Source organism: Simochromis diagramma, unplaced genomic scaffold (genome assembly GCF_900408965.1).
Source record: "Simochromis diagramma unplaced genomic scaffold, fSimDia1.1 OVJJ01000753.1, whole genome shotgun sequence".
In the NCBI taxonomy this organism is placed as follows: Eukaryota; Metazoa; Chordata; class Actinopteri; order Cichliformes; family Cichlidae; genus Simochromis; species Simochromis diagramma.
Window position 1 is genome coordinate 2,838,104 of NW_024387523.1, and position 27,791 is coordinate 2,865,894.

The 27,791-nt window shown below is 39.1% G+C and overlaps 1 protein-coding gene and 1 pseudogene across 1 annotated transcript; both read right to left on the bottom strand.

The window, feature by feature from the left end:
* The window catches only part of LOC120726446, a 15,963-nt pseudogene extending 10,633 nt beyond the window's left edge, over positions 1 to 5,330 (bottom strand).
* Positions 5,331 to 5,882: 552 nt separating this feature from the next.
* On the bottom strand, positions 5,883 to 26,169 carry LOC120726924 (sodium/hydrogen exchanger 3-like). The gene is made up of 16 exons (XM_040020962.1): positions 25,700 to 26,169; positions 16,958 to 17,260; positions 15,738 to 15,898; positions 13,114 to 13,192; positions 12,663 to 12,840; positions 12,331 to 12,551; positions 11,604 to 11,806; positions 11,394 to 11,483; positions 11,241 to 11,311; positions 11,031 to 11,160; positions 10,794 to 10,939; positions 9,682 to 9,805; positions 9,229 to 9,402; positions 8,024 to 8,078; positions 7,850 to 7,936; positions 5,883 to 7,127 (listed from the first exon to the last, which is right to left on the bottom strand). The coding sequence occupies exons 1-16, from the start codon at positions 25,959 to 25,961 to the stop codon at positions 6,850 to 6,852; spliced, it is 2,562 nt and encodes an 853-aa protein (XP_039876896.1). The 5' UTR covers positions 25,962 to 26,169; the 3' UTR covers positions 5,883 to 6,849.
* Between the last annotated feature and the right edge of the window lie 1,622 nt (positions 26,170 to 27,791).

Consider the following 27,791-nt stretch of genomic DNA (forward strand, 5'->3'; position numbering starts at 1 on the left):
AATGTAAACCCACAAAACACAAATAACATTTCATTACTACTGATAGTGTGATGGGTTGTCAGTGCAAACACCGCCCAATTATGCATAGTCAAAGCTTGCATGATAATAACAAATAATTTGTACAGGTTGTATCTGATCCCATTTGTTTAGTTATAAACAAATAACCACAGTCCCACATTTATATCAGCAAAGATGTACACAAAACTGCTCACATGTCCGCACATACACGTAGACATCTGTAAGGATACCTGGGTCTGGTGACCCAGTGGGTGTGGTTTTGATTATCTATGTTCTTTGATTTAGTTTTTCTATTATTTAGTTTTGTATTTCTGATGTGTAGTTCTTAGTTTTGTTATACTGCCTTCCCTGTGTCCTGTGTTCGTTGTCTGTTGTGTTTTCATGTCTGTTCTTTCCCGGACTCGTCTGTGTCGTGTCTATCTGGGTCTGGTCTGTGTGTGTGTTCCTGTTACTTCCCGTTTTAATTTGGTTGTCTCCTGTCTGTGTGCGCCATGTTCTGCTTTTGCCTCTCTTACTTTGAAGGTACCTCGTCTCATGTGTTATATTCAGCTTTGCATCATCTGTCTCGTTGTGCGTAATTAGCCCCAGTTGTGTTCGTCGCGTTTCCTGTTCACTCGTCATTCCTTGTGTATTTAACCCCTTTGTTTTCTTCCATCCAGTGTCATGTCCTGTCTGTCTGCCTTTTTGCTTCATGAGTGTTTCCAGTTTAGTTAGTTTTCTGTTTTTCTTTTCCGATTTCCAGTAAAGCTGAGTTTTGAGTTTACCTTTTGCATCCTGGAGTCTTCATACTGGGTCCTCCATTCCTGCCTGCCGCACACAACCCTGTTCATATTTTTACATTGTCCACAGTTCCATGGCCCATTTCCCTTAAACTTAAACCCAGTAATCACTGAGAGCAAATGATCAAATTCATCAGTTAGAAAACACTCATTAAAATAAAAGTTCATCCAGTGACACCGCCCATCCCTATCAGTTCTAGACAGCAGCAGCTCAAGTTGCCGGAGTAATTGTGCAAAACTTTGGGTCGATTCTCTGAATCCTCTGAAATGCTTTTGTCTAAAACTCATCCGTAACTCATCTCAGTTAGGTTAGATGATACTCCTGTACAAATTTTTCTGAAATGAATGCCAACCAACAGATCAAGATCATAACTTGATCTAGTAAAGGTTTTCCATGAATGTGTGTCCCTCTTTTCTATAGGAAATTGCTCTCAGTAAGGTTTTGTGGTCCTCCTGCAATTAAAAATTAGGTCACCAAAGCAGTTTAGAACAACAGCCCAAACCTAGTTTTGTCTAAGAACCCTCAGTCAAAATAAAAGCAATGCCTAGTGTGAGTACATTCTTAAATAGTATGAGCAAATAATCAATCCATTCATTTGAATGTAGGTAGTTTCCTGTTCTTGTGTTTTATTTGTTTTGTTTAAAAGCCTGACGCTAAAGTGTACATCATTGTCCAACAGTCAAGTAATGTTGGTCTTTTATTTTGAAAATTTGACACTAGATTTTTCCTGTCAGTCAGATTTGCATAGGAAGGTTTCTAATTGAGTGAAGTGATCCAGTAGTATGTGCTTGGAAGCTATAACAAGAGCTGCCTGATTATGTATGTCCAAACTGGGAAATTGAAACAGGAGAGAAAACAGTGTTTTTTTATGTGTGGTACTTGATTACAAGCAGAGCTCTTATGTAAGATTTAACCATTTTTCTTAGAGAGAAACAAGATTTAACTACCAAAAGAGCTCAGATGTATCCATTAATCAGATAGAGATACTGATGTAATCTGCTTATAAAACTAATTCACATGGGTCAAATCTCAGCCACTGATCCCACTTTTCTCCTCCTGTTTGGCGTAAACTGCAGCTAAAGTTGCCCTTGCAGTGACATTCTAAGTACCTGTGAATTAAATTTCTCTGAAATGCTTTGTTCAAAAATCGTCATCTAGGGTAGCTGTAACTCAAATTCCACCTAGAACAAAGAGTATAAAGTCTGCTGGCTTTGAGAGTAATACTGAAACAGAGAGGAAATGTGTATTAAGTTTTGGTGATTAATAATGCAGGCGCGGGGTAGACAATTAAAAAAAAAAAGAAAAATTACAATAGTATTTTAGAATCTCTACAGTTACAAACTCTGTGTTAACCATTTTGGTATCAAAATAAAGCTAACACTTGTGGGGCTTAATCATCCAGTTATTATTTCTGACGTCACTTAGCCGTTTCTGGGTCCAAACTCCACTTCAGGTCCCTAAATAGTAAATGGTAAATGGTAAATGGTAAATGCCTGTATTGTATAGCGCTTTACTTAGTCCCTAAGGACCCCAAAGCGCTTTACATATATAGTCATCCACACATTCACACACTGGTGATGGCAAGCTATAATGGTAGCCACAGCCGCTCTGGGGCGCACTGAGAGAGGCGAGGCTGCTGGACACTGGCGCCACCGGGCCCTCTGACCACCATCTAAAATGAAGATAACACTGTATATATTGTTTTTTACCTTTATGCTTTGTGTGAACAACTACAGTGTGTTTCTTATGAAATCCATGAAGTGCATAGAGAAAAATTACATTTTATTTATGAAATTAACACATTTTGAACATCCAGGCATCCATGAAAACAGGATTTATCAAATTTAAACGGAGTTCAAAAGTTAGCAAGGAGTTAGCTCGCTAGTTTCCACCTAAACATAATATACCAGTTCTGAATGATGGATTTTTGAAATGTACAGCCTCTACTATCACTTCAGCCATTAATGAACCTAGAACACCTACACAGTAGTGACATTTGTAAGGTTGCAAAAGTTGGGCTAGGCTGGTTTATAATGAGTTCTACGTGGGTGGCTAGCTACAAAAGCTATGCGTAGCTAGCCACCTGCAGTGTTGCCAAATTAGCAACTTTGTCGCTCCATTTAGCGGAGTTTTCAGACCCCCTTAGCGACCTTTCTTTTGCTAAAGCGACTAGCGACTAATCTGGCAAACTTTCTCTGGTGTTATTGGAGACTTCTTTTATGACAACTTTTTGACGTAAAAAGTGTGATCGTTCTTACTCTCAAACAAGCAGCGGTGCTGCGAGTGGGCACCTCGCCCGCAGTGTTGCCAACTCTCAGTAAGGAAATCGCTATTGGTTGTCCTAAAAGTCGCTAGAAGTCGCTAAATGACGTCATCGCCTAATTTGCATAATTTGTCATGCTAATCTAATTGTAGCCTATGTTGTTGGAGAGAGAAATAACATCGTGGAAGAGACATAAAGTGAGTAAAAAACGTCCTAAATGCATTTAGAGTTTATTTAGAACTACAAATTAAATTTCTTTTAGCAATTATTGTTTTTTTTAATGTCACAATTCCAACCCCTGCTCCTTTACCCGGGCTTGGACCGGCAAAAGTGACCCGAAATAGGCACTCTGGTGGAGTAAACTGTAAACGCACCAAACTTAAGTCAGGAGAACAACTGAGATAGATAATCTATCAACAATACGAGGTTAGTCATTAATATACTGCTGCATGGGCTGGACCTTAGTTACATTGTTAGGTTTTTAAAACTGAGCTTTAAAAAGAACAGTGGTAATAAAAACTGAGAGAGGCCAACAGTGATCACTGCCTTTTTTAAGAGTTTTTTTGTTGCCTTTTATAGCATATAACGACTCAAATGTGCTGCAGTAGACCAAAAACTGAAGAAAGCATTGATCAACATATAGACATCAACTGTAGAAAGAATTGTGCCACTGAAGTGAAACAGAGCAAATTTACAGAGGTTTCATTAGAGACATAGCTAAGTATTTTACAATTTGGCACCATCTGTAAAAGTCAAAATTTCTTAGGTATTGAATAGAAGAAATTAACTTTCTTGTCAGAGGTCATTTTTGCAAAAACAATGGTGCATAATGCGTCTTTGCAAGAAAATAAGGCAGAAAATAGCAGTATATGATGGGAAGATGCTCTTGAAGCCCACATGGGAGATGCAGCTATGCAGGAAAAGTGGCTGTATTGCAGTGCTGGTTCATTGAATGTTGGTTGGAACATGACAGATCTTGTAGTTTTGGAATCTGTGAGATCTGTGTTTCCAGCAGAGACATTGTTTGTTTGTGTCGATGCCATCAGGAGAACATGGGGATCCGCAAATTGTGTCTCTTTAATTCCTTGTTGTTTTAGTTGTTTTTAGTGATCATGGAAATTGTTTTGTGCGCTTTTAGCTGAGATTCTGACATTTCTTTGGATACTGTACATGTCTATATTTGAATAACAGACCTGGCGGTACAGCCCGTGTTCCCTATCTGCACCAGGGGTAATGGGGTTCAATGGGTTAATCTCCGGCTCTCTTCTATAATGTGTCTCTTGGCCTGTCTTCCTCCCCATTTTTTCCCTTTCCATAGTCCACAAGTGCTTCCTCAAAGAAGATAATCAGATTTTTGTGATTTTCTCTATATTATCGTACAGTCTTTACCTTATAATCTAAAATGCTCCGAGGCGACTGTTGTGATTTGGCGCTATAAAAGTAAATTGAGTTAAATTGAATGTTGGGTTGGTGTAGAGCAGCGATAGTGTTCATGGTCAGTCTAAGAGGTTTACACTGTCTAGGAGTGGGAAATCAGTTACGGTAGTTCATGTTACATCTGCTTATATAAGTGGAAGACAATGGATGGATGGAATCTACAAAGAGTAGCAGCACAGCTCTGCTGCTCACAGCCTGCAGGCAAAGAAATCTGGAAATTTTTGGGACCTACTTCTATGTTCTACAATTATTTTCTTTTCTGCACTGCTATAACATCCCACCTACTGAATCCCACTTTAACCCCTAAGGTGTGGAGACAAAATCACCAATTAACAATGTAGATAGCAGCAAATAGTTAAAAAAAAAATTTAAATTCTCATTATTTTTCTATCTGTGTTCTACACAATAGATATTCAAATTGAGTATAAAATTCTAGTTAAAATAGGTTTTAATAGCTTTGTGCAAAAATAGCTTTTCCAGGGTTTCTGGTTGATGAGGGGAGAGCGGAGCCTTGCAGAAACAGGACTTTGCAGGACTCACCAAGTTTGCAGAGCCAGGAAACCAGGATCCACAGGGCCACCAGGTACGGGGTGGTGACATGATGCCACTTCCAGGACACAATAGGCAGTGTAGTGATGGGCTCCACTGCATGGCCATCTTCTTCAGTTGTGCCATGGTTTGAGCTCAGTGCATTGTCTATTTCTGGATTAAGAGCTTTTACTTGACCACTGCTTGATAAGGTTTGATCTGGATCTTCACCCGCAAGGCTCAAGCCTCTACACACCATCAGCAGCACGCAGAGAAAAAGTGTAAATCCCCAAGAAGCTGCCATTTTTGGATAAAATCCTTTATAAACCATCAGCAAACTATTGTGTAGATTGTTGACATAAATGTTCCACATACATCCACCTCTTCTTCTGACCAGAGCATAGTATCCACTCTCTGCTCTCCTGTATATCAAGGATACAGCTTTTCACAGCTCGTGAAACACAGCCCATTATGATGCTGGTCTGGCTCAACCCACTTTTGTACCCAGACCAGCAAGTTTGGTCACTTTACTCAGAGGTATAATTTAAGCCTGTGAATGGCTTTATTAGCAGCTTCTCACCAATATTAAGCTTCTCAGATGGAGTTGATTAAAAAGATTTCTTTACATCCTTTTAACCTCTTAAGCCCCAAGCCTAACTGATCTCCTGCCTTTTGCCCCCGTATCAGGGGGCATTGGGGCTTAAGAGGTTAAAGTTCTTTTTCATGTGATTTTCGATAATACACTTAATCAGTTCATCTCTCCATTTTCTTCCATTTATCCAATTCAGGGTTGTGAAGGGTGCTGGGGAGGGTACACCCTAAGAAAGTCACCAGAGCTAACACAGAAAGACAGAGAAACAGTCACACCTATTCTATTTATTAGAAAATTAAAACAATACAAGAAATTAAAGTGGGCACATCAAACTCATTTACACCTGCAGATTTTGATTCTCAGACAAGAGTAGCTTTGCATTATTCATGGTTCATAATAATCCTCATTTATACCCTCATTTATCTTCTACTGGCCCTTAATGAATACCTCTTAGTTCATCATCTGCCTTTAAACCAACTTTTTCCTAATTGTTTGACCCTCTGAAACGGAAGGTGGGTGGAGCATCTGAGATGACCATATTTGGGATGTCCTCTCTCCCTTCCATTGCAAGAGTCAAAAGTAAAAAAAAAAGAGAGCGTTCAGAGCAGGCTGGAGCCTCACTAAATAATACTAAGAATCTGCATTATATATGCTGCAAATGTTTAAATGCATCCCACTAAAATGTGTTTGCATCATTGACCTATGTAGCATTTTATTTGTTAGTAATATTTCATCTTTCACACAAAATAGTGCCCCAAGTGGTGAAAGTTGTTGTGGTATTCTGCAATACGAATGTATGGATTATAGATTCAGAAAGTATTTTAAATCACTGTTTTTATAATTGATATCTACACATTATTTGAAAGGTTTTTACATAATATTAAGATGTTTTGAAAAAAAAAAACCTTAAATAATAATTTTCAATAGCATGTTTACTACAAACCACAGACTATATGACAGTGTTCAACATATATCTAATGTTGAACATAAAGGATTTGTTTCAGTGCAGTTTGTCTTTTGCCAAGTGAAGGGTGAACCTAAAAACAGCAGGGGTTGTTTAAAGAGGTTATGTAAATGTTTCGTGTAGAAACACAGGAGCTAACCATAGTCATGGAAAAATAAACATTTTCTTGTCAGTATGAGAGTAGATGGTTAATTAGTCTGAGGTTTGTTTTGTGTCTTTGTTCCAGGTTCAAGTGAGACAGAACAGGGTGTCTGCATTGGGATACAGTTACATTTGGCCACTGGGAGGAGGGGGAGGAGGAGGAGATGTTGGTGGAGGGGGCAACTGATCATTGTTCATCTGCTTTGTGTCAGTAGAGCGAGTGCTGGCACGAAGAAGCCCCAGGCGGCGCATTTCCATAGGTGAATTGGGAAGATTCGCCTGGGCTCGCAATGACGGAGCCACCATGCTGCTGTCGGGCTCACTCTCTGCCAGCCAAGGAGGGATCTCCTGCAACAAATCCGTGGGGTACAGATCTGGCACGAAGGCTGGGTTCTCAATCCCACCTTAATGAAAGAAAAAACTGAATCAGTACCTCAGGGTTCAATATTAGGGCCACTGTTGTTCTCTGCATTACATTTTCATACAAGTGAAACCATTATTGGCTGCTCATCCCTTGCACTTGTGGTCTATCCACTTTAATTCAGCTTAAACGTTTAAACTCAAATACACTCGCTGTTCTGGAGTTGTTGGTTTTTTTTATTTGACATTTATACATAACTCATCTGTGAAAGTGTTTTATAGGTGTTTGCTTGCAGAGTCAGAACAGTATTAGGACATTCAAAATAAATTCTATGATAATGAGCTGCTTTCATATTTGCACTGTAGCCCTAAACTGTTCCCAACAGGTAAGAATGGAAATATTCAACACAGACGGATCGAACATTTGCTGATTTTAAACCTGTCAGCCCACTAGTACAAAGTCCTTGTGTTGTATGACAGTCTGGTGCCTTTACCCTGCAGCTCACCCTTACATAACCCTTACATACTTTTTGTTGTGTGGTGTGGTTTGTGGCTCATCTGCAGCTCTGTAGAGACCTTTCTACCACACTTCTATATTTCACCTTTTTTGGGGGGTTTTATTGCATACAAACTGTCTATTTAGTTCCCTCTGTTGTATGTTTCCCTAATCTCTGTGTTTATAATAACAGCATCTGCTACTCTCTTAATCATTCTCAAAAATATATGTTTGGTTTCATACAGGATGTAGAAAGTGCATTGATCTCACCTCCTGGTCTGTACGTGGCTCTCATGGAGAAAGAAGGGTATGACGAGTCATAGCCAGAGGCGCTATCTCCCTCTGAGAACTCAAAGTCTAAAAATGAAAATAAGAAAATTAGTTTGCTAAGACTTTAAATCTGAAAAAAACAAAAACACAAAAAAAACCCACAAGCAGACAAACCTTCATCACCAGAATGGCAGAGTTTAGTCTTGCTCACTGACTTTCCATTTGGGGTCTGTAGAACGAAGGAGATTTATTTAATCACATATGATGTTTAAAAAAAACTGAAGGTAAAGTAAAAGAGACAAGATCAACGCCCTCAGCCATGTCCAACCCATATCGATGTTTCCTAGTTTGTCTAGCAGAGGGCACTCTGCAATCACTTATCAACAACAATCAATTATTATTTATTCTTGTTTGCCACATTTCTGCATATCTCAAGTCCTATTTCCTTGTTTGAGTTTCTGATTATTTTGAAAAGTGTCTGACTTAGGTTTATTTTGTATCGTTTATTATTGCTGATTATTGTTTTCTTAGTCTTTCCTTTGTGCCCCATTGTGTTTAGCTCCTATCTTTCCTTTGGCATCTTGTTGTCACCTGTGCTTTGTATTGAATCTAATTCCCTTGTCTCGGTCTCCTTGATTTGTATTGATGTCTCAGTGTCCCATTGTCCTTTGGCAATTCGCGCACAAATCTGTGCACTTCCAAGTATTGTTTAATGCTTCCTTTTGTTTTCACTCCGTGTCTAAATATCCCTTATGGCCATTGTTGTGTTGGCTGTCTTTATTGTCTTATTTTATTACTTTTTCTCTTTTATATTTTTATTGCTGCACATTTTAATTGTTTTAGTTGCATTTTAGTTTTTAAAGACTTTGTGCAGCATGAGCTCTGGGAAATGCGTTATATAAATAAACTTGACCTAGATAAATGACGCACATGAACAATAGGAGCCTATAGAGAATTTATAGAGCTGATCTTGGAAAGATCCAAGTTTGTTTGGCATAACAGTACATTCTGACTGATAACGCTTCCAGCCAGGATTTAAAAATGAATAAAATTTAATGTTTCTTGACATCAAAGACAAAAGAAGAAATATAACACAATGTGCCTTTAAAAAATCATAAAAACAAAGAAACTGAGGCAACATGAAAAAACTGTTCCATGGTCAGATGAATTAAAATGTGAAATTCTTTTTGCAAGACATGGACACCACATTCTCAAGACTAACGGGGAGAGGGACTCTCTGGATTGTTACCAGCACTCAGTTCAAAAGCCTGCATCTTGGATGGTATGGAGATGCATATGGAAGTGGTTGCTTGCATATTTGGAAAGGCACCATCAGTGCTAAAAGTTATGTATGAAGGTCAAAATATGCCTGTCTTTACCTTCTCCTGCTGTTCTTTCTTTGAGTACTTGACAATTGTCTTTGGAGGTGAAACCCCCATCTTTGCAGACTTGAATGACTCCAACCGGTTCCTCATGGTTCTCTGGAAGATCTCCTGGACTTCTTTCTCATCTCTGTTGATTTTGAAATCACTGCGACTGAACCCGTGGCGATACTATAAACAACAGAATGAGAAGTCAGTTTGTTACTGCTTTATAAAACAGAAACCAGCAATAGTTCAGGCAGGACACAAAATCAAGCTCAGCCACAGTTCAAGCAAATAAGCTGAGGATTTGCATATATACAGAAAATATACATTTGTCTATAGCCAGCCATAAATAACAGTTTGTTGTTTTTAGTTCACATACACCTCAGTAATTTAATGGTTAAATGGACGTGTATTACTAGGATGCTTTAGTAAGTCCCTCATGTAATGACTGAATTTGCTCATTACCTGTTTTCTGCTCTTGTAGAGATGCTGATCCAGAAGATGGTGAACATCAACTGCCTCAGCTCCCCTCATAGCCTTCATGGTCTGCTCGTGCATTTCCAGGCTCACTGATGGAATATGGTCTCTACTGCAGAGGAAGCCAATCATGTCAGTGACTTAAAGCAATACAACAATATCAAAAGAGTCTGGTTTCATTTTTAAAATATGGTGGTGAACGGAAGCTGTTTGAAGGCACTGAATAGTTGCAGTAAGTTGTGTCTATTAAGTAGGTATAAAAAGTAATGAATGCATCAAATCAGTACACAAATTTTCTAATTAAATATATTTCTAAAGGTGCTATTAATATCAAATTCTCACAACATATCTGGAACAACCCATCCAATCCACACATACAAAGACATCAAACTATGCATGTCCAGAAATTAACTTATGTATAAAATGAAAAATGACACAAAGTAAAAACATTGAACACATGAAGAAAGGGAGATGCAAAAAGCCATGAAAAGTCATGACACCAGCAATCAGAATGCAATCCAGCCCCTTAGTGCAAATTAACTTCAGCTTGTTCAGTCCCAATTGATGGGTTATAAATTGGTGTCTCATTATCAAGGTGCCACACGACAAGCATCTCATGATCAGTGAAACCAGTGAGCTCTCGCAACACTGTCAGAGCATAATTGTTGCAAAACACACTGATGGCATTGATTAGAGAAGATATTTTGAAATTAGTGAAGGTTGCAGTGAGCACAATCCACAATCCAGAAGTGGAAGGAACATCATTTCAGCATAAACTACCCATGACCAGATGCTCCTGGCAATGCATGTGACTAGTTTCTTGAAACCACGAAGACTTTTGTACAAAGCATTAAAAAAAAATCCAGTAAGCACTTTATCCCTGTGTCATTTCTCATTATTATATATAACTGAATTTATGGACATCAATAGTTTGATTTCTTTGCATGTGTGGATTGGATGGGTTGTTACTGACATCTGGTGAGAGTTTTATTTCAACAACACCTTTAGAAATATATTCACTTAAAATCGGTGACGTGTTTAATACTTATTTTACCCTCTGTATATATTTTCACACTGTCATAAAAATCCAGATTGCTCACCCCATAGTGAACATTGCACCATGATCATTTATCATGTAAGGTGGGATGTCAGGCATGACCTCTGTGTATTCACTTTCCAGCTTTTTCTTGAAATCAAGAATGGCGCTGTCATTACGGACAAACTCCAGAGAGCCTCTACGCTCGCCCTGCAACAGAAGACACCAGCAGTAATCTTCTCAGTTTCATTTAATTTACACTTGAGCAAAATATACTTGAATTTGCACAAATGATTCTCACTTCAGTCACATATTCCATGGCATCCTTGAGGTTCAGCTGATGGAAGACATCAAACACGTCATCTTGTTTCTTCCTTGCAGACGGCTTCATCAAAAATGGCGTCATCCACTTCTCCTCAAAATGCCTCCACCTTTACAAAAAGAAATATCACTGTTGCGTACTTTAAAATTAAAAGGCATTTTGGAATTATGTATTAAGTCTTGTACATACTTGCTCCTGAAGTAGTTATCTCCTATTTGTCCTGATATGTCTTCTATGGCAACCAGAGTGTGATTAAACATCTAAAGAAAGGAGAAGGACTTTGTAGAAACTGGGCGGGAAACGTTTTTGTCGGTGAAACATGACGTGTTTTATTAGATTTACCTTGTTTGTAATTTTCTCTAGGAGTGAGACCTCGGTTACTGCAGCTCTCTTTACTTTAAGCCACATGACCAGAGGTTTCATCGTTATTCCCTGTAACAATGTCAAGCACAAATGTGCCAACAAAATTAAGCTCTAACACAGACTGTGTAATTAACAAGCAAACTAATGTACACATATTTTAGCGAATTATCAACTCCAAAAATTCACTACCTGCAAGATGACAGTGAAGTACACCACAATGAGTGTAGTGCAGATCATCAGGTTTTTCTCCTTTATCTTTTTCTCATCCAGCAACACAGCCAGGCCATATGCAACAGCCCCTCGTAGGCCACCGTAGCTCATGATCACCATATCTATTAATTCAACTGGGACCAGCCTGTACCTGTTAAGGATCCACTGCAGGAAAAACACACCTGGAAGATACATACAAACACACACAGTTATTTAAAGACTTCACACATCGGTGGTGCTTTTTGCTGGATTGTTGAATTACGCTTTTAGTAAAGCCCAGCACTCAAGTCTAGTGTTTTCTTTGCCTCATACTAATCTCATTGTTGTCCCTCTTGTGTACAGACCTTTCCTGGATTTTCCCTGCCGCACAGTGTTTTTAGAGACAGCCTGAGCAGAGTAAATGAGAAGACATTGTTTGGCTGCCCCTTCCCCTGCATTCCTGGAGCCCCTATTTTCCCTTATCACTACCTGTATGTATCACTCTGGTGTTTTCATTGTAAATAAGCTCACTAAACTTGAATACTGTGAATCCTGCCTCTGAGTCCGGTCGCTCAGTGTTCTTGACACATGTATTCTTGTAAATGTGTGTCATTTGATCTTTGTGCTGCAGCAGCAGAAGATTGCTTTGCATAACACACCAAGTTTTTACCCCGCAATGTGTGTGATGCTTTGACTCAACAGTGATAGCCAAACAACAAAATCTCACCAATGAATCTATACACAAAGACGAAGAAGACTGTGAGGAGGATGAAGCCCGTGTTCCAAACCCAGATAACCTTATCGATGGCCGAGATACCGAGGAAAACAAAGATGATGGTTTCTGATCCGTTGGCGAAAACCTTCATGGCATATTTGACTGTTTGGACGGAACTCTCATCCATGTTTGCTCTGACGTACTTCTGACATAACACACCGCAGAATGTAGTCCTACAGAAGGAACCGCAAAGTAAACTCTAAATATGTTTACCTCATTTTTACATATATAAAATGGATACAGACATAATAAAACAAATTATATTTCAGTTGTGAAATACTCACGAAAGGATAGCAGACAGAGAAAGCATCTCAGCAGTCAGGTAGGAAAGGTATCCCATGACAAAGATGAAGCCTGGCTCGATGATCTGGATGTTTTTTGTGCATCTGGTCAGAAGTGAAATTAGTATGCCGAATGCTATGCCCACAAGGGAACCACCAAATGCAACCACGAAGAAGGAAACTGTGGAGAGAGAGGAAACATATAAAAATCTATTTTTTTTTAGTGCTATTGTTTACTCCCCTCTAAAACCTACTAGCCTTACAGGGCATTGATAGCATAAAAAGTGTTTAATTTATTTTGTGTCCACACCCGACAAATCAAAATGGTCAACACATTTGTGTGTTGCAGCAGGGACACTCTACACTGTCTATTTTGCCAGACTTGACTGTGAGCAGCTTCACTGCATGAACAAATACATTTTCTTTTACCAGATTAATAAATGTTATAGCTTACCTATTCCTTTAATAATTTCTGCTGCATTAATTCGGCCTCCTCCCAGCGATACAAATGCATCAAACACATTAAAAAGCACCTAAGAGAAAAAAAAGAAAACTTATTGAGTGATCAGTATATATATAAAAGAAACAAACAAAAAACTGTCAGCGTTTGGACAGTCAGACTGGAATGTTTTCAGACTTTTCTTTTCTAGTATGTAGCACTCAACAGGAGATAAACTTCCATCATATTCTCACTGCTGGACCTAACATGAAAACGGGAGGTGAGAGACTCCCGTGCCATGGTTCTGATTGAGACATGGCTGAACCCTGTTCCTGATTATGTAGTTAGTCTGCATGGGGTTAATCACAATGTGGCTACGCAGGAGCCAAACATTTTGTGGTAAATTCTGTGGAGGAGGGTTTTGTATTTACACAAGCAACAGATGAAGTACAAACACAGCAGCGGTCTTAAGTCAGTGTTCTCCTGAAACAGAGCTGCTCACTGTTAATGGCAGACTGTGTGACCTGCACAGAGAATTTACCACTATGAATATTATGGCTGTAAACATCCCCTCCAGTGCAAACACAAAATAGACCCTGAGTGATCTTTAAGACCTTCACTGAGTTTCAAGCCACTTTGCCAGAGGGCGTTTGTATTGTAGTAGGAGAATTAAATCAGGCAAACAGGCCTCGTTTCCAAGCCCACTGCTGTTGACAATGCTGACACATGACTGCAGTGCTGCACCTGCTTCTAATCACATCATTAAGTATGCAGATGACACAGCAGTGGTGAAGATAGTTGGCAGCATCATGTTTCTGGGAGCACAGATAACTGATAGCCTGGGCTGGTCACTTAATACAGCATCAGTAGTTAAACGGGCTCGGAAGCACCTGCATCGCTGTGCCGGATGAGGAGAGCACACCTTCCCCTCCCCATTCGCTCCACTTTCTAATGAGGCACCTTGAAAACTTGCTGAGTAGCTCTATCTCCATCTTATTCTGCAGCTCCAGTGTCTCAGAAAAGAAATTGCTGCAGAGCTCATCAGAGCCTGCAACATCATCAAAGATTACCATACTACTTGGTACACCAACTTTCTCTGCTCCACATCCCTGCCAACCTGAGGAGGGGCATCAAACAGGCCAAGGAGGCTTTCAGGTGAATGATAGAGGGCTTCCTCACTTCCTCAGGTGTGGAGGGGCATCCAAACGCTCACCAACTACAAAGGCCAGAGCCCCCCAATCCACAACAGCAGCATCCAACTTGCAGAGGATCTCACACCTTTGCCCAATATGATCACTACTACAGCTCATTCAGCACCATAAGTCCAGACATCCTAATCACCAAAGGTCCAGTTTCTTCAGGACATAGATAGAGACTTCAAGAGGCATAGACGGGTCCTCTCCCCTCTTATAGGAGGAGAACAGATGGAATCTGTCTCAATCTTTAATTTGTTGGGCACCCACATCTCCAATGGTCTTGTGTTAATGTTGGATCCATAACACCAACACCCTCGTAAAGAAGGCTCGGCAGGTCCCACACCTCCAGACGCACAAACAATTTCTTCCCCTTGCCATTCGGACTGTTAACAAACACTATATATGTATATATTTCTCTTGTTTGTTATTTATTCCTGCTGTGTACTGTTTTTATTTTATACCTGAACAGTTGATATGGAGCACAAAATTTCATTGTACATGTACAATTACAAGAAGGGCCATTCTATTATATTCTATTCTAGTTACATAATTGGATCTTGTTACCAACCAAAGTTGCTGACACCTGCTTTATTGCAATTTGTACTCACACTTGTGGCATACATTAAATGAAATTAAGTCTGAGTTTATTTAATGCTGTATCATAAATCAGTTATTACATTCAGCTTTGAATGAAGTAAACACTCCACATGATTCCATCAGAGGCCTCCAACCTTGTTTTTAAAAAGGGTATGCAAGCTTTCAAGCAGTGAATAGAGTGTAACTTCATGGTTCATATTAGGGCTGCAGCCATCGATTATTTCAGTAATGAAGTAAGCTATTGATTATTAATCACCAGCAATCATAAATATTCAAACAGAGAAATATCAGAATGAACTGCCCTTTGATTTCCATTTTAGAAACTGCAATGTTTTAAAGTTTACCTGCACACAAAATATGTAACATAATAATAATAATAATAATAATAATAAAACAATTAAACCCTTTATATGTATTAAATGTAATGTAATTTTTTTAAAGAAAAAAATTCTTAAATGCAAGAGTATAAAAATGATCTCAAGTACAGTCAAAGGTCAAAGTCAAATGAAGTGCAATGTATACGCAATTTTTATTCTGTCTTGTTATGTCAGGCTTTCTGACATTATTAGGAGGCAGGTTTTTGGATGTTAGACATTAATATTAATACTGAGTCAGTGTCCAGCCTAACAAAGTTAACCAGGTGCTCTGTTAAAGGACTCTGGCTTGCTTTTTCACAGTAAAGGTTTTAATAGTCATTAAAGGAACAGGCGCTGCTGTTTTAGATTCTAGAAACCTGAGCTCCCCGTCTCGGTAAGGTCTCGGCCTCATTGCTCTTTGCGGTGTGTAAACAGACTCCACGTTTTGGTTTGGTGAAAAGCTTGCGTTTACAGAGTTTATCATACTAACCACTGTCACACCGTCGTTGAGCAGCGACTCTCCAAACACTATGATGAAGAGGACTTCGTTAACGTGGACCTGATCAAACACAGCTAAGACAGCCACGGGGTCCACAGCAGCCATCAGACTTCCGAAAAGAAGATACTGCAGCAGACCGATGTCCAGGTCACCTGTACAGATACAGAGGGCCGGAAATACAATAAACCTAGCTCATATTTTCTGTAGCTGAGAATGACAAAGTAAGCATTCTAATTCATTAATAGAATAAATCGTGTCAAATCTCTCTCCAGTCTCGTCCAGTGCAGTGGACAAGGCCTAAGCATAAAATAAACTTATTAAGTCTGCATTTGGAGAAAGTTTGGGAATTAAACCAAATTAGCAGCTACTGATGCTGTTGTTTAATGTATTCAAACAAAGAATAAAAGTAAAGTATTAAAGGATTTCTGTAATACTAAAGAAAGCTCTTTTCAGGCAGCTTGCTTAAGTCATGTGACTGTACAACTATCATTTGTTCATCATGTCTTTGTTCCAGAACAATCACAGCCTTCAGGGGTAAAATATAAAGCCAGGTTTGAAGTGCTTATGTTTGTGTCATTTGTGTCACAACAACGTGTTGGTTATGATGGTCTGTCTCGCTTCCATTGTTAATGGCCTTTTTTCCCACTATTTGTCTGCTACACGTTGAGAAACATGAATTTGTATTTTAGTTTTTTGTTATATAAATAAAGTTTTTTTTCTCTGTTTTGTGCAGCCAGCAAGATTTACTGTGCATGTTTTATGCACAGTTCAATTATTACGATGCAGAGTTTGTGCTTTACTTTTTTGTGAGTCAAATGTGAGTATTTAAAAAAAATAGCACTAATTAGCCCCCAGTTTATGCATACAGCTTAATAACCAAGCTTTCTATCAGTAGCTGATAATGTAGAAATCCACCCTTTTTTCCAAATTTGGCCTCTTCTGGATTATAATAACCAACATGCTGCCGACCAAATCCTTATCAGTCAAGCCTCAAAATGTGGATTGTTAGTTCCAACGAAGTAACTAACTGATATTTTTAAATGTCTCCTTCTTTTACTTAGATTTTTAATAATCCTTTAGTATGCTAAACAACACTACAAATATCACAAATCGTAGCTATCAGTCTAAACATCTCAGAATGGATCGCTTCCTCTGTGTGAGTCGCAGCAGCAGGTGTGCTGAAATGGAATAAATCAAAGATCCTCTCTTACCCATGGCTCCTCCCATGTGACACCCCCATAGCGACAGCCCCAAACTGGCAGCATTCCAGCAGGTCCCAATGACGGCATGGATCAAAATAGCACCCAGGTTTGTGAAGAAGAGCTTGTTTGGCATGTGGTAGCCTGAATCCAGAATGATTTGAGGCAACAGGAAATAGAAGAAGACTGTCGGGCTCAGTGAGAAGGTCTGCACCTTGTCTGCACCCCAAATCATGCCACCCAAAATGAAACCAGAGCAGATGAGGAGGGCACTCTCAGGTATGTAGTTGGTGACATTATGGTTGGCCTCAATGACTGAGAGGAGAAAAAAGATCAAGACAAAGACAAGAACCATCAATCAATTGTAACAACCTTTTATTTTAAGCCGTTCTTCTTCCTGTCAGGTAGGAGCTGGCAAATGTTCAAAGCTCAGTTCACTTCAGTTCACTTAACCTTAAATATAAAACTCTAGTTGACCATTTGCAACTTCTGCAAATGATCAACTTTTGCTCATCTAAAAAAAGAGCATCTGGGGATATGAGCAACACGTGAGGTGGTTGGATCGTGTGTGAAACCTGTCTGCATAACCAAAGATAACCACATGTCTAATGAGCTCATAAAGTGTCACTAAAATTTATTTAACAATAAAAACTACTGAACCACAGTGTACACCTGTTCTTACCCCACAGGGTTGCACTTATGTTGTGCACATTTGTATTTAAAATTAGTTGACGATTAAATTCCAAAAACTATAGTCCCCAATACAGCTTACATTTGTGCAAGCACAGAATCAAAATGAATGTTTTTGCTAATATCTACTTCAGTGAGGATGAAAAATAAATGTTAGAACAAGTCTTTTTGCTTTCAGGTTTTTGAGTTAATGTACAAATTTGTGTGTCACTCCACACATATAGAAAGCAGCTAAAACAATCATAAAGCTTCCAATTTTATATATATGTAAGACTCATATCACAGTAAAAGTGAATATATTCTCCCATTACTAAAACATATTCACTCAAGGACCTCCAACAAGTTAAAGATTCTCTCCACACCATGCAAAGGTTAATCACTTCTTTAAATTTAACTCAAAGGAACCTCTTGTAAAAAAAAAAAAAAAATACTGGAAATCTATAAACAAACAAAAAATAATGAGGTAACCAAAACACTTACACTTTTAAACTCTCACTTTTGCTCACTAACTTGACTCCTTATAAAACCACATCTGTGCGGTCTCTCGTGAAGTAGATCAGCTGAGATTTTGAGGAGTTAGCTTTACGTTTAAAAAGGTTTAACTCAAGAAAAGGATGACCAAACAGACCAGCAACAAGAGCCAGACATGCAATTATCTAGTGACCAGCTCTAAATTAAAAACCAGTAGACTATAGGCCGACTGACCATACGCAAGATTGCAGTGTGTGACTGTCTGGTTTAGTTGTTGCTTTGACAATTTATTGCTTTGTTTGTATTTTCTGGGCACGTCCACAGGGATTTGTGACACAGTCAGTGATGGAACAGAGGTCATTGGATACCTGTTAAATTTGTGGGTTTAGGAGCATTTTCACCAGTTTTCCTTTAAATGAAGAAATACATTCAAACATATACTGTAAATCAGATGGAGCCAAAATCCATCTGTGTATACCGTATAATGTGTGGAAAAGTTGCAACAGGTGTGTGGTGTCACGGTCACTGAGTTTTGTTGTGTAGACTTCTTATCGAGTCTGTAATTAATGACCTAATTTGGTTTTATCTTATTTTTTCCTCTATTCTAGGTTTGTTTAATTTCTCTTGATTTCTGTCTCTTCCATAGTAGTCCAGGGGTTTTGAATTCCATTGAGTTTTTTTAACTCCATTTCCGATCAGGTTTCCTGTCGCCCTCTGTGTTACGATTCTTAGTCCCCAGTTCTTATTACTTTGGAATTTACATTGTTATTTATATTTACTTTATTGTGTTTTGGTTCAGTTTAGCCTCTCCGTGCCTTTTTGTATCTTCTTGTCAAATTCCTGCCTCTGTGTAATGTATTTTCCTGTTGAGTCATTTGAGGTTTCATTTTGTTTCAGTAGTTTCTGGTCTCCTGTGTGCTGTGTTTAGTTTTACCTCCTTGATTAGTTTCAGTCATTCCTGACCTTCCTGCATATATAACCATGTCCTTGTCTTTGTTATTTGTTATTGTGTGTATTTACCCTGCCTTGTGTGTTTCTCCTTTATTGCTCCATGTCAGAGTTTTCATTTGACTGTCAGGCAACTTTGTATTTTAATTGTTATGCCCTGAACTAGCAGGACATAACCCCTTTGGACTTTGTCACTTTCTGCCTTTCAGCTATAGCAAAACTGCTTCCTGCTCAAACCTGGACAGTTTCATTCTGACTACTGGAAACATAAATAACAATGCTGTTGGTATTGGGAGAATTCAGATTCAGACTATAATTAGGGTCTGTGGACCAGAGGTGGGACCAAGTCATTGTTTTGCAAGTCTCAAGTAAGTCTCAAGTCTTTATCCTCAAGTCTCAAGTCAAGTCTCAAGTAATGTCAGGCAAGTCAGAGTCGAGTCTCAAGTCACTGGTGTAAAAGTCCAAGTAAAGTCACAAGTCTGAAATTTTGAATTTCAAGTCCTTTCGAGTCTTTAAAAAAAAAAAAAACGAAAAAAAGCATGTTGCAGTTATATGCTAAATGTAAATATTAGACCATGTAATTTTTAAATCTGTTTTTCTCAACACATGACAAAATAGTGAACTTAGAAAATATACACAAATTGTGAAATTGCACCTCGTCATCTCCGAGCATGAAGTAAGGAGAGCCTTCAAGAGAGTGAACACCAGGAAAGCAGCAGGACCAGACGGCATCCCAGGTCGTATCCTAAGAGACTGCGCATACCAGCTAGCTCCTGTGTTCACTGAGATATTCAACATCTCTCTATCTCAGTCGGTGATCCCCACATGCTTCAAAGAGTCCATCATTGTTCCTGTCCCGAAGAAACCCCACCCTGCTTCTCTCAATGACTATCGCCCTGTAGCCCTCACCTCAGTAGTGATGAAGTGCTTTGAACGCCTGGTCAGAGACTTCATCATTTCTTCACTACCAGACACACTGGACCCACTACAGTTCGCTTACCGTCCAAATCGTTCCACAGACGATGCCATCTCTCATCTCCTCCACACATCACTCACTCACTTGGACACTAGAAGGGGGAATTATGTTAAAATGCTCTTCATAGACTACAGCTCTGCATTTAACACCATAATTCCCTCCACACTCACCACCAAGCTGGAGCATCTGGGACTCAGCTCATCTATGTGTCTGTGGATCTCCAACTTCCTAACTGGCAGACCACAGGCAGTAAGGATGGGCGGACATGTCTCAGCCTCCACCACTCTCAGCACTGGAGCCCCCCAGGGGTGTGTTCTGAGCCCCCTGCTGTACTCTTTGTACACATATGACTGTGTGGCCACTACCAGCTCCACCACCATCATCAAGTTTGCTGACGACACCGTCGTGGTGGGCCTGATCTCTGATAACAACGAGACGGCCTACCTGAAGGAGATTAGGAATCTGGAGAACTGGTGCCAGAGGAACAACCTCCTTCTAAACGTCAGTAAGACAAAGGAGCTGATAGTGGACTTCAGCACTAAGCAGGAGAGGAACTACCAGACCCCTGTCATCAACGAGTGCCCAGTGGAGAGAGTGGACAGCTTCAAATACCTCGGAGTTCACATCACGCAGGACCTGCCATGGTCCTGTCACATCAACACCGTGGTGAAAAAGGCCCGTCAGCGTCTCTACCACCTCAGACGCTTGAGAGACTTCCAACTGCCCTCCAAGGTGCTCAGGAACTTTTACTCCTGCACCATAGAGAGCATCCTGACGGGAAACATCTTAACCTGGTTCGGGAACAGCACCATGCAGGACAGACGAGCTCTACAGAGGGTTGTGCGGTCAGCTGAGCGCACCATCCGCTCCGAGCTCCCTGACCTGCACTCAATCTACAGCAGGCGGTGCTGGACCAAGGCCAGGAAGATCGTGAAGGACCTCAGCCATCCCAACAACAGACTGTTCTCTCTGTTGAGGTCAGGAAAGCGATTCCGCTCCCTGAAGACCAACACAGAGAGACTGAGGAGGAGCTTCTTCCCGCAGGCAATACGGTCTCTCAATCACACCACCACACAGTACTGACCCACACATATAGTTCTTACACACACACACTGGACATTCTGGACATTGTTTTCACTTCATTACTTAAATCACACTGCTGTTATTGTGTATATATTTATTTATATTTCTTCATACATTTTTATATAGTTCTATATTGTGTATTTTGTTGTACAGTTATTTTATTTTCAACTTTAATTTATATATTTTATCTTATTCTCCCAGTTAAATTTACCCTTCATTCTAATTTGTGTTGTACAGTTATTTCATTTTTAACCTTAATTTATATTTTATTCCTTCCTAGTTAAATTTACCCTTTTTAATTTTTCATATTTATTTCCTATCTTATTCATAGCCTTTTCCTTTTTTGTTTTCTTTAGGTCACGAGCAGTTGTCCAAGCATTTCACTACATATCGTACTGTGTATGACTGTGTACATGACAAATAAAATTTGAATTTTTGAATTTGATTTGATTTAAAATGCAGCTCAATTAAACCTAGCTCCTAGAATAATTTTCACCAACAGTTCTGAGATAAGCTGCATGTTATTCTTGGATGCGGTTGTAGGACTGGCTTTAAAATCGCATGACAAAAATATCATACACATTAAAAAAAACCTGCATCACCAACGTGGCCTGGACAACATTTGCTAGTTAGATGAAGTCAGCTATCTCATCGTAGCATATTTATATGCATATTTATAATTATACGGTTCTTGGAGTGAGCGCATACACTCGTGAAGTTTAGTAACTTCCGGTCACTGCAACAAGCCCAGGTACAGTTTACCGACGGATGGGTACAGGACCTTGAAATGCACCGTGTAGAAAGTAAAGACCATCGTACGTATCATAAGTTTACCAGTCTCACAAATCGTCGTCATAAATACACATTCGTTAACCGTTTATTAATAGGACCTTTGAGCTCAATGGTAATTAATTAGCAGTGGAAATAATTTCTGGTAGCATCACAGAAATGTAGCAGTGACAATAATATTGTATGCTGTAATCGTACTGGGCAATTGGTGATACAAAACAACTGTTTTACCCTGTGAATAAAAGTATATGTTTTTGTCAATGTACCATAATAACAGAAGCGAAACGCAATATTGTGTCAGGACAATTTACTATTTATGCACAATAAACAAAGGAGCATAGCGCTACAATTTCTGTTCAGCGCCAGACTTGCTTGTAACCTATATCACCAATTATGTTAAGAAAAATGACGCATTAACTACAACAGCAGACTGACCTGTGTGGAAATGCTTGGAGCAGACTAACCTGTGAGCTGGAGTGTTCTGGGACGTAATATTTTGTCTTTGAATGGCTGCAATCCAGTCGCCTCTTTGTTACTTCGGAAACATGGCTCGAACAATTTCTCTTCAACGACGTAATCCGATAACAACCGATCTCTTTACCCGTCGGCTTCCCGTGGCTGTCATGCGACCGGCTATTGCAGTTAATAATACAACAGCTTCTTGACATTTTTGTGTTTCTTTTTATCGCTGTATAACTGATTTCAATTGAAAGCCTGCGTGCGCTAGTACCGCTTGCCACGAGTTCCCAGAATCCTTTGCGGTTCTACCCGTGAATGACGTCACATTTTCAATCTCTATATAATATGCATGTTAAATTTTATATTTGGGGTAAAATATCAAGTCTTTTCAAGTAAACCGGTTCAAGTCCAATTCAAGTCCCAAGTCATTGGTGTAAAAGTCCAAGTCAAGTCACAAGTCTTAGAACATTTTTTCAAGTCAAGTCTAAAGTCATAAAATTAATGACTCGAGTCTGACTCGAGTCCAAGTCATGTGACTCGAGTCCACACCTCTGCTGTGGACAGATATAAGGTTTTAATGTACTAACTCAAGGGTCTTGAATGTGAGAGCTTCATGCATCCCATGGATTGTGAAAAAAATGTATGTATAAATATGGAATTAAACCTTTTTTTTTTTTTCATTTAATTGCATTTGTCATAGTTCTAAGTGATTTTTTTGGTTTGTCTTTTTCTTTTTACATTTTACAAATTTAAATGTGTCCCCAGTGACCCCAGTAACCTATATTTCACAACAGCAAAACAAAACTGGAAATTCTGTTTTAGATATGAGTTCTTTGGGGGAGTCTGAGGTCACCATTTCTACGGCAGAGAATCAAGGGTCCTTCTATGGGAGACTAGCTGCAGTGGCATTGACGAGCTGGCCAAAGGTTTTCGTTAACCCACCCTGATCAGCAGAGCTTCAGGCAGAGGAGGCTGCTGCAGTGATGAGGCTTTGTCCAGCTGTCCACATATCCATCAGCATTCAGTAGTGTGGACTTGGACGGCCGATGTTGGAACGGCGATGATGAGATCAACATTTCCTCCTAGATGAAGTAGTTGGTTGGGCTAGAGAAAGCTCCTCGCCCTCAGCCAACATATTCATCAGGCTGGAAGCTGTGCCAGCTGTCAGAGAGCCAGAAGGGCTGGATGGATATGTGGACAGCTGGACAAACTATTTTTAAAATCATCTCGTCCACGTCTGCTTCTAATCACCAGTACTGCAACCTCTCCTCGACCATCCACACTGCTCTGCCTTAGTCTGCAGCTTCACATCCTCAGCTCTGTAACTCAGGATCAAAAAAACAGTCTGATTTGGCTGCTATGCTCTGAATTTCACTTTTTATTTGATTGAAATAGTTCTCTACACTCTGGACGCACTGCACAGACAGTGTTGTGCTGAAAAGTGATTTCTTGTATTTGCCAAAAAGTGATTTTCCATATTTAAATTACTTTTAATGGCTTGTTGGCCTATGATATGTGAAACATATGTCAAATGTATCCCTCATGTCCATCCATCCATCCATCCATTCGCTTCTGCTTATCCTTTTCAGGATTGTGGGGGGCGCTGGAGGCTATGCCAGCTGTCAAAGGGTGAGAGGCAGGGTACACCACATTCACTTCCACATTCACACCTATGGGCAATTTAGATTGATCAATTAACCTACCCCCCACTAACTATCCCTCATCCTCGAGCTACAAACAACATTCTTGTCACAAGGTAGAAGCCACAATTTTTTGGCAAAGTGATTTTTAAATATCCTTCTTTTATCCAGTTAAATTGACAATGACATTACTTTTTTTTAAAGAGAGAGAGACCTGGCCAAGAGGGCAGCAGAAATTGCAAGAAGTATAACAATAGTTCTGTAAAGATATTTCAACTGGCTATAAAGGACTGGATTAGTTATATTGTAGGTAAAATAACCCAGTGGTTAAAATACTTGCAAATTAAGTCATTTCTTTAGTTTATAAGTAACCCCTTTGTAAATCCTATTCACTAAAGTCTATTTTCTCTATTTATTTAGTCTATTTATAAGTAAAGGTATTACAAAAAAAAAAAAAAAAATTACACACGTTGGAAATCACTTTTTGGAAGACAAAGCGCAACAGTGGTGTATACCAAAAAGTGCCTACCCATTTATAAACTGCTATAAATAACTTGTTGGCCTATAATATGTCAAAACAAATGTCCCCGTATCCTGGGACACGAAAACTTATGATGTCATGTCATCTGGAGCCCCAAACAACATTCCAGTCACAAGGAAAAAGTTATAATCATTTTTTTTTAAAAGTGAGTTTAACATCACCTTTATTTATCCAGTTAAAAAGTCTCATTGACGTTGAACATTTCTTTTTAAAGGGTAATCTGGCCAAGAGGCTTACAGGAACTGCTAAAAATATAACAATAGTACTATAAAGATATTTTAAGTGGCAAATATAATTGGATTGGTTGTAATGTAGGTGCAATAACACAAGGGCATGTTTTAAATAACCCCTTTGTAAAGCCTGTTCATCAAACTCTATTTAAACAATATAGATAAGGACATTACACACGAAAACTCTGCAAGTCACTTTTTTTTGCAGGCGCTCACTTTTTGGCAGATATTCCACGAGTTCTGATCGAGTATCCTGCCAAAAAGGGATCGTCTGCCAAAAAAAAAAAAAGTGATTTCCTATGTTTTTATGTGTTTTTAACGGCCAATATCTTTACTTATATTTGTAAATAGACTCTCCGCAGACTTGGCTCGTGTTAGAGCGGCCATCAAGTAAAAGTCGGCTTAAACAATAAGTGTTGCTAAGCAACGCGGCATGCCGGGTTGCCGATATTTCACATTGATTTCTATGAGGTTCAAATATCGTCCAATCGTCCATATCGTCCGTCACACATCCAAAAATTCACTATATGATGAGTAAGCTGAGGAAAAGCCGTGAAATATAAGATGATGGGGTTTTAATTAAACAGAGTTGCATGATTTTTTAAAATTCTAGTTGTAGGGTTAATCTTAGATTGCAAAGTGCCCTGAGAGGACATATGTTTGGCTCTATTTAAATATCACTAAAGTGTATAAGCACACACGTTTTTATACATTTAAGAGCTCTTACCTGAGAAATAATTAAAAATAATAATAATAATAATTGCACCAGTGATAAAAAATACATGTTGTGCGTAGCCCTAAACTAGAAACAAATTATTACTACTTCAAAATTATTTTTAAAAAAAAATATCTTGGGTGCAGAGGATTATTTTTAATAGATTTCAGAAAAGGAGAGCACTTCCATGAATTGGACTTTTTAAGACTTACGGAGTTTGCAGAGCCAGCAAACCAAAACCCACAGGGCCACCAGGTACTGTACGCTGATGTGATCCCACTTCCAGGTCACAATAGGCAGTGTTGTGATGGGCGCCACTCCATGACCACCTTCTCCAGTTGTGTTAGAGCTTGAGGCCGTCCCAGTTTCTGTTTGTGTATTTCGGGTTTTTGCTTCTTTACTAGCCAGGCTCAAGCCTCCACACGCCATCAGCAGCATGCAGAGAAAAAGTGTAAATCGCCAAAGAGTTGCCATTATTGGATAAAATATCTTAAAACTTTAATCAAACTGCTATTTAGACTGTTGATGAAAATGCTCGAGTCAGCCTCAGACTGCAGCTCAAAGTCTCATTTCCTTTTTCTGCGCCTTCTTCTTCTCACTCAGATCTCTGTCACTCTCTTCACATATGTATCCATATCCTCATCTGACCAGAGCATGGTATCCACTTTCTGCTCTCTTCTCTGTCAAGGATACAGCTTTTACAGCAGGTGAAGCTCAGCCCATTATGATGCTGGTCTTTCTCCACCCACATTTGTACCCAGACCAGCAAGTTTAGTCACGTTACTCAGTGAGTTCTATGAATGTCTGTATTAGCAAGTTGTCATAAAATTTCTACTTCTCAGATGGAGTTGATGGAAATATTTTGGAAGAAACTCCTTATACATACTTATGAAGCTCTTTTTTGAAGCAGGTGTATGTGTACTTTGATTTTATTATGTCATAAGTTGAGAAGATTCATGTTTTTTTTTTTTTAAAAAAAAGAAAATTTTGATCCAATGTAATATATGATATCCATACATTACAGATATAACTAAGCTGTTGCATATACTGATCAAGTTTAATGTCACTTAAACTTGGATTCAAGTGTTTTACTGGACACAAGGTCCTGCGCTGATTGGAGAGAGACTATGTTATAAACACATATATTGTGATATACAAGCATGCGTGAAAATTTAAAAATGTGTACAATGATTTGTGTGTAACGTTTGAGTTACAATAAGCAATTTCAACCCATTTTTAAGTTGAGCTTCACAAATAATCTTTGCTTCAAAAAGCGTCCTGTCTAAAAAGTATTTGTGACAGTGTTTCCTGAAGCCTGAAGCTTTTGGCTCTCAGCTAACATCAGGTTAGATGATGGCAATCTGTGTTTTAACTGAACCAAAAACTTTTTGGTTTAACATTAAAAAGGGCAAAAATATATTAAAAACATCACAACAATGAGCAATTTTTAAAATTCACCCCGCAAAGTTGCTCAAAAGGGCAGCAAATCAAACACAACATAAAAATGTCAGCTTTAAAAGAACCGTCATGAGCTGTATGTAGAGTGTAGGAGTGCTGAGGACCCAAATACAAACAAGTGAACTGAAAATACACCCCTTATTATTCTGATGCAATGTCCAGTACAGAAATCAATAAATCTACTGTAAAACATAGTGGAAACCAGTACAAAGAGGCTAGAACAACGCAGTTCAGAAACACAAGCTTTGATATTCAGAATGTGTTCAAACAGTGTCTTTACTATTACAACTATGCAGACGAGCTGTGATGGAAGAGAGAAGACCTGTCTTATTGCGCACAATAACAAATACTGGACAGGAAAGCAGGAAGGCACATGCCATAGTGCCATTTAGCATGTGGTCATCCAATCACCCTGTGGGCTAAAGCGGCACCTGGAAGACCTGCCTTAATCATATCTTTTAATGTTTCTTGTAAGCACTTTAAACTGCCTTCTAGAAAATGCAGCATAAAACTTCTGTATTGCCGACAATAGCTGAAGATTTAATTTATATATCTATCTTAAATCTTACATAAGACTTTGGTTGGTCCCTGTTACTTATTCTAAGAAAATATAACAGAGAATAGTGGGGAATATGGATTAAGCTTCACTACTGAACAATTAAACCCTTCTTTTTGAGCAATGTCCTGTGACAGAGGTGAAAACCATTTCTCTACTACATACAAACTCACAATTGAAAATATCCAGCTGTGTGTTGAAGAGCTTATGTACGAAACACATTCACTCTTCCTGTGATGTGTTTCAATAAAGCCTGTGGAAAAAGGAGAAAAGTGATGAAACTTCATGCA

Excerpts from the sequence above, each read along its gene's own strand:
- LOC120726924 (XM_040020962.1), bottom strand. The coding sequence starts at position 25,961 with ATGGCAACTCTTTGGCGATTTACACTTTTTCTCTGCATGCTGCTGATG. Across the intron at positions 10,940-11,030 it reads CCATGGAATATGTGACTGAA|GGCGAGCGTAGAGGCTCTCT; the intron begins GTGAGAATCATT and ends CTTCTGTTGCAG. Across the intron at positions 8,079-9,228 it reads AGAAAGAACAGCAGGAGAAG|ACCCCAAATGGAAAGTCAGT; the intron begins GTAAAGACAGGC and ends TTCGTTCTACAG.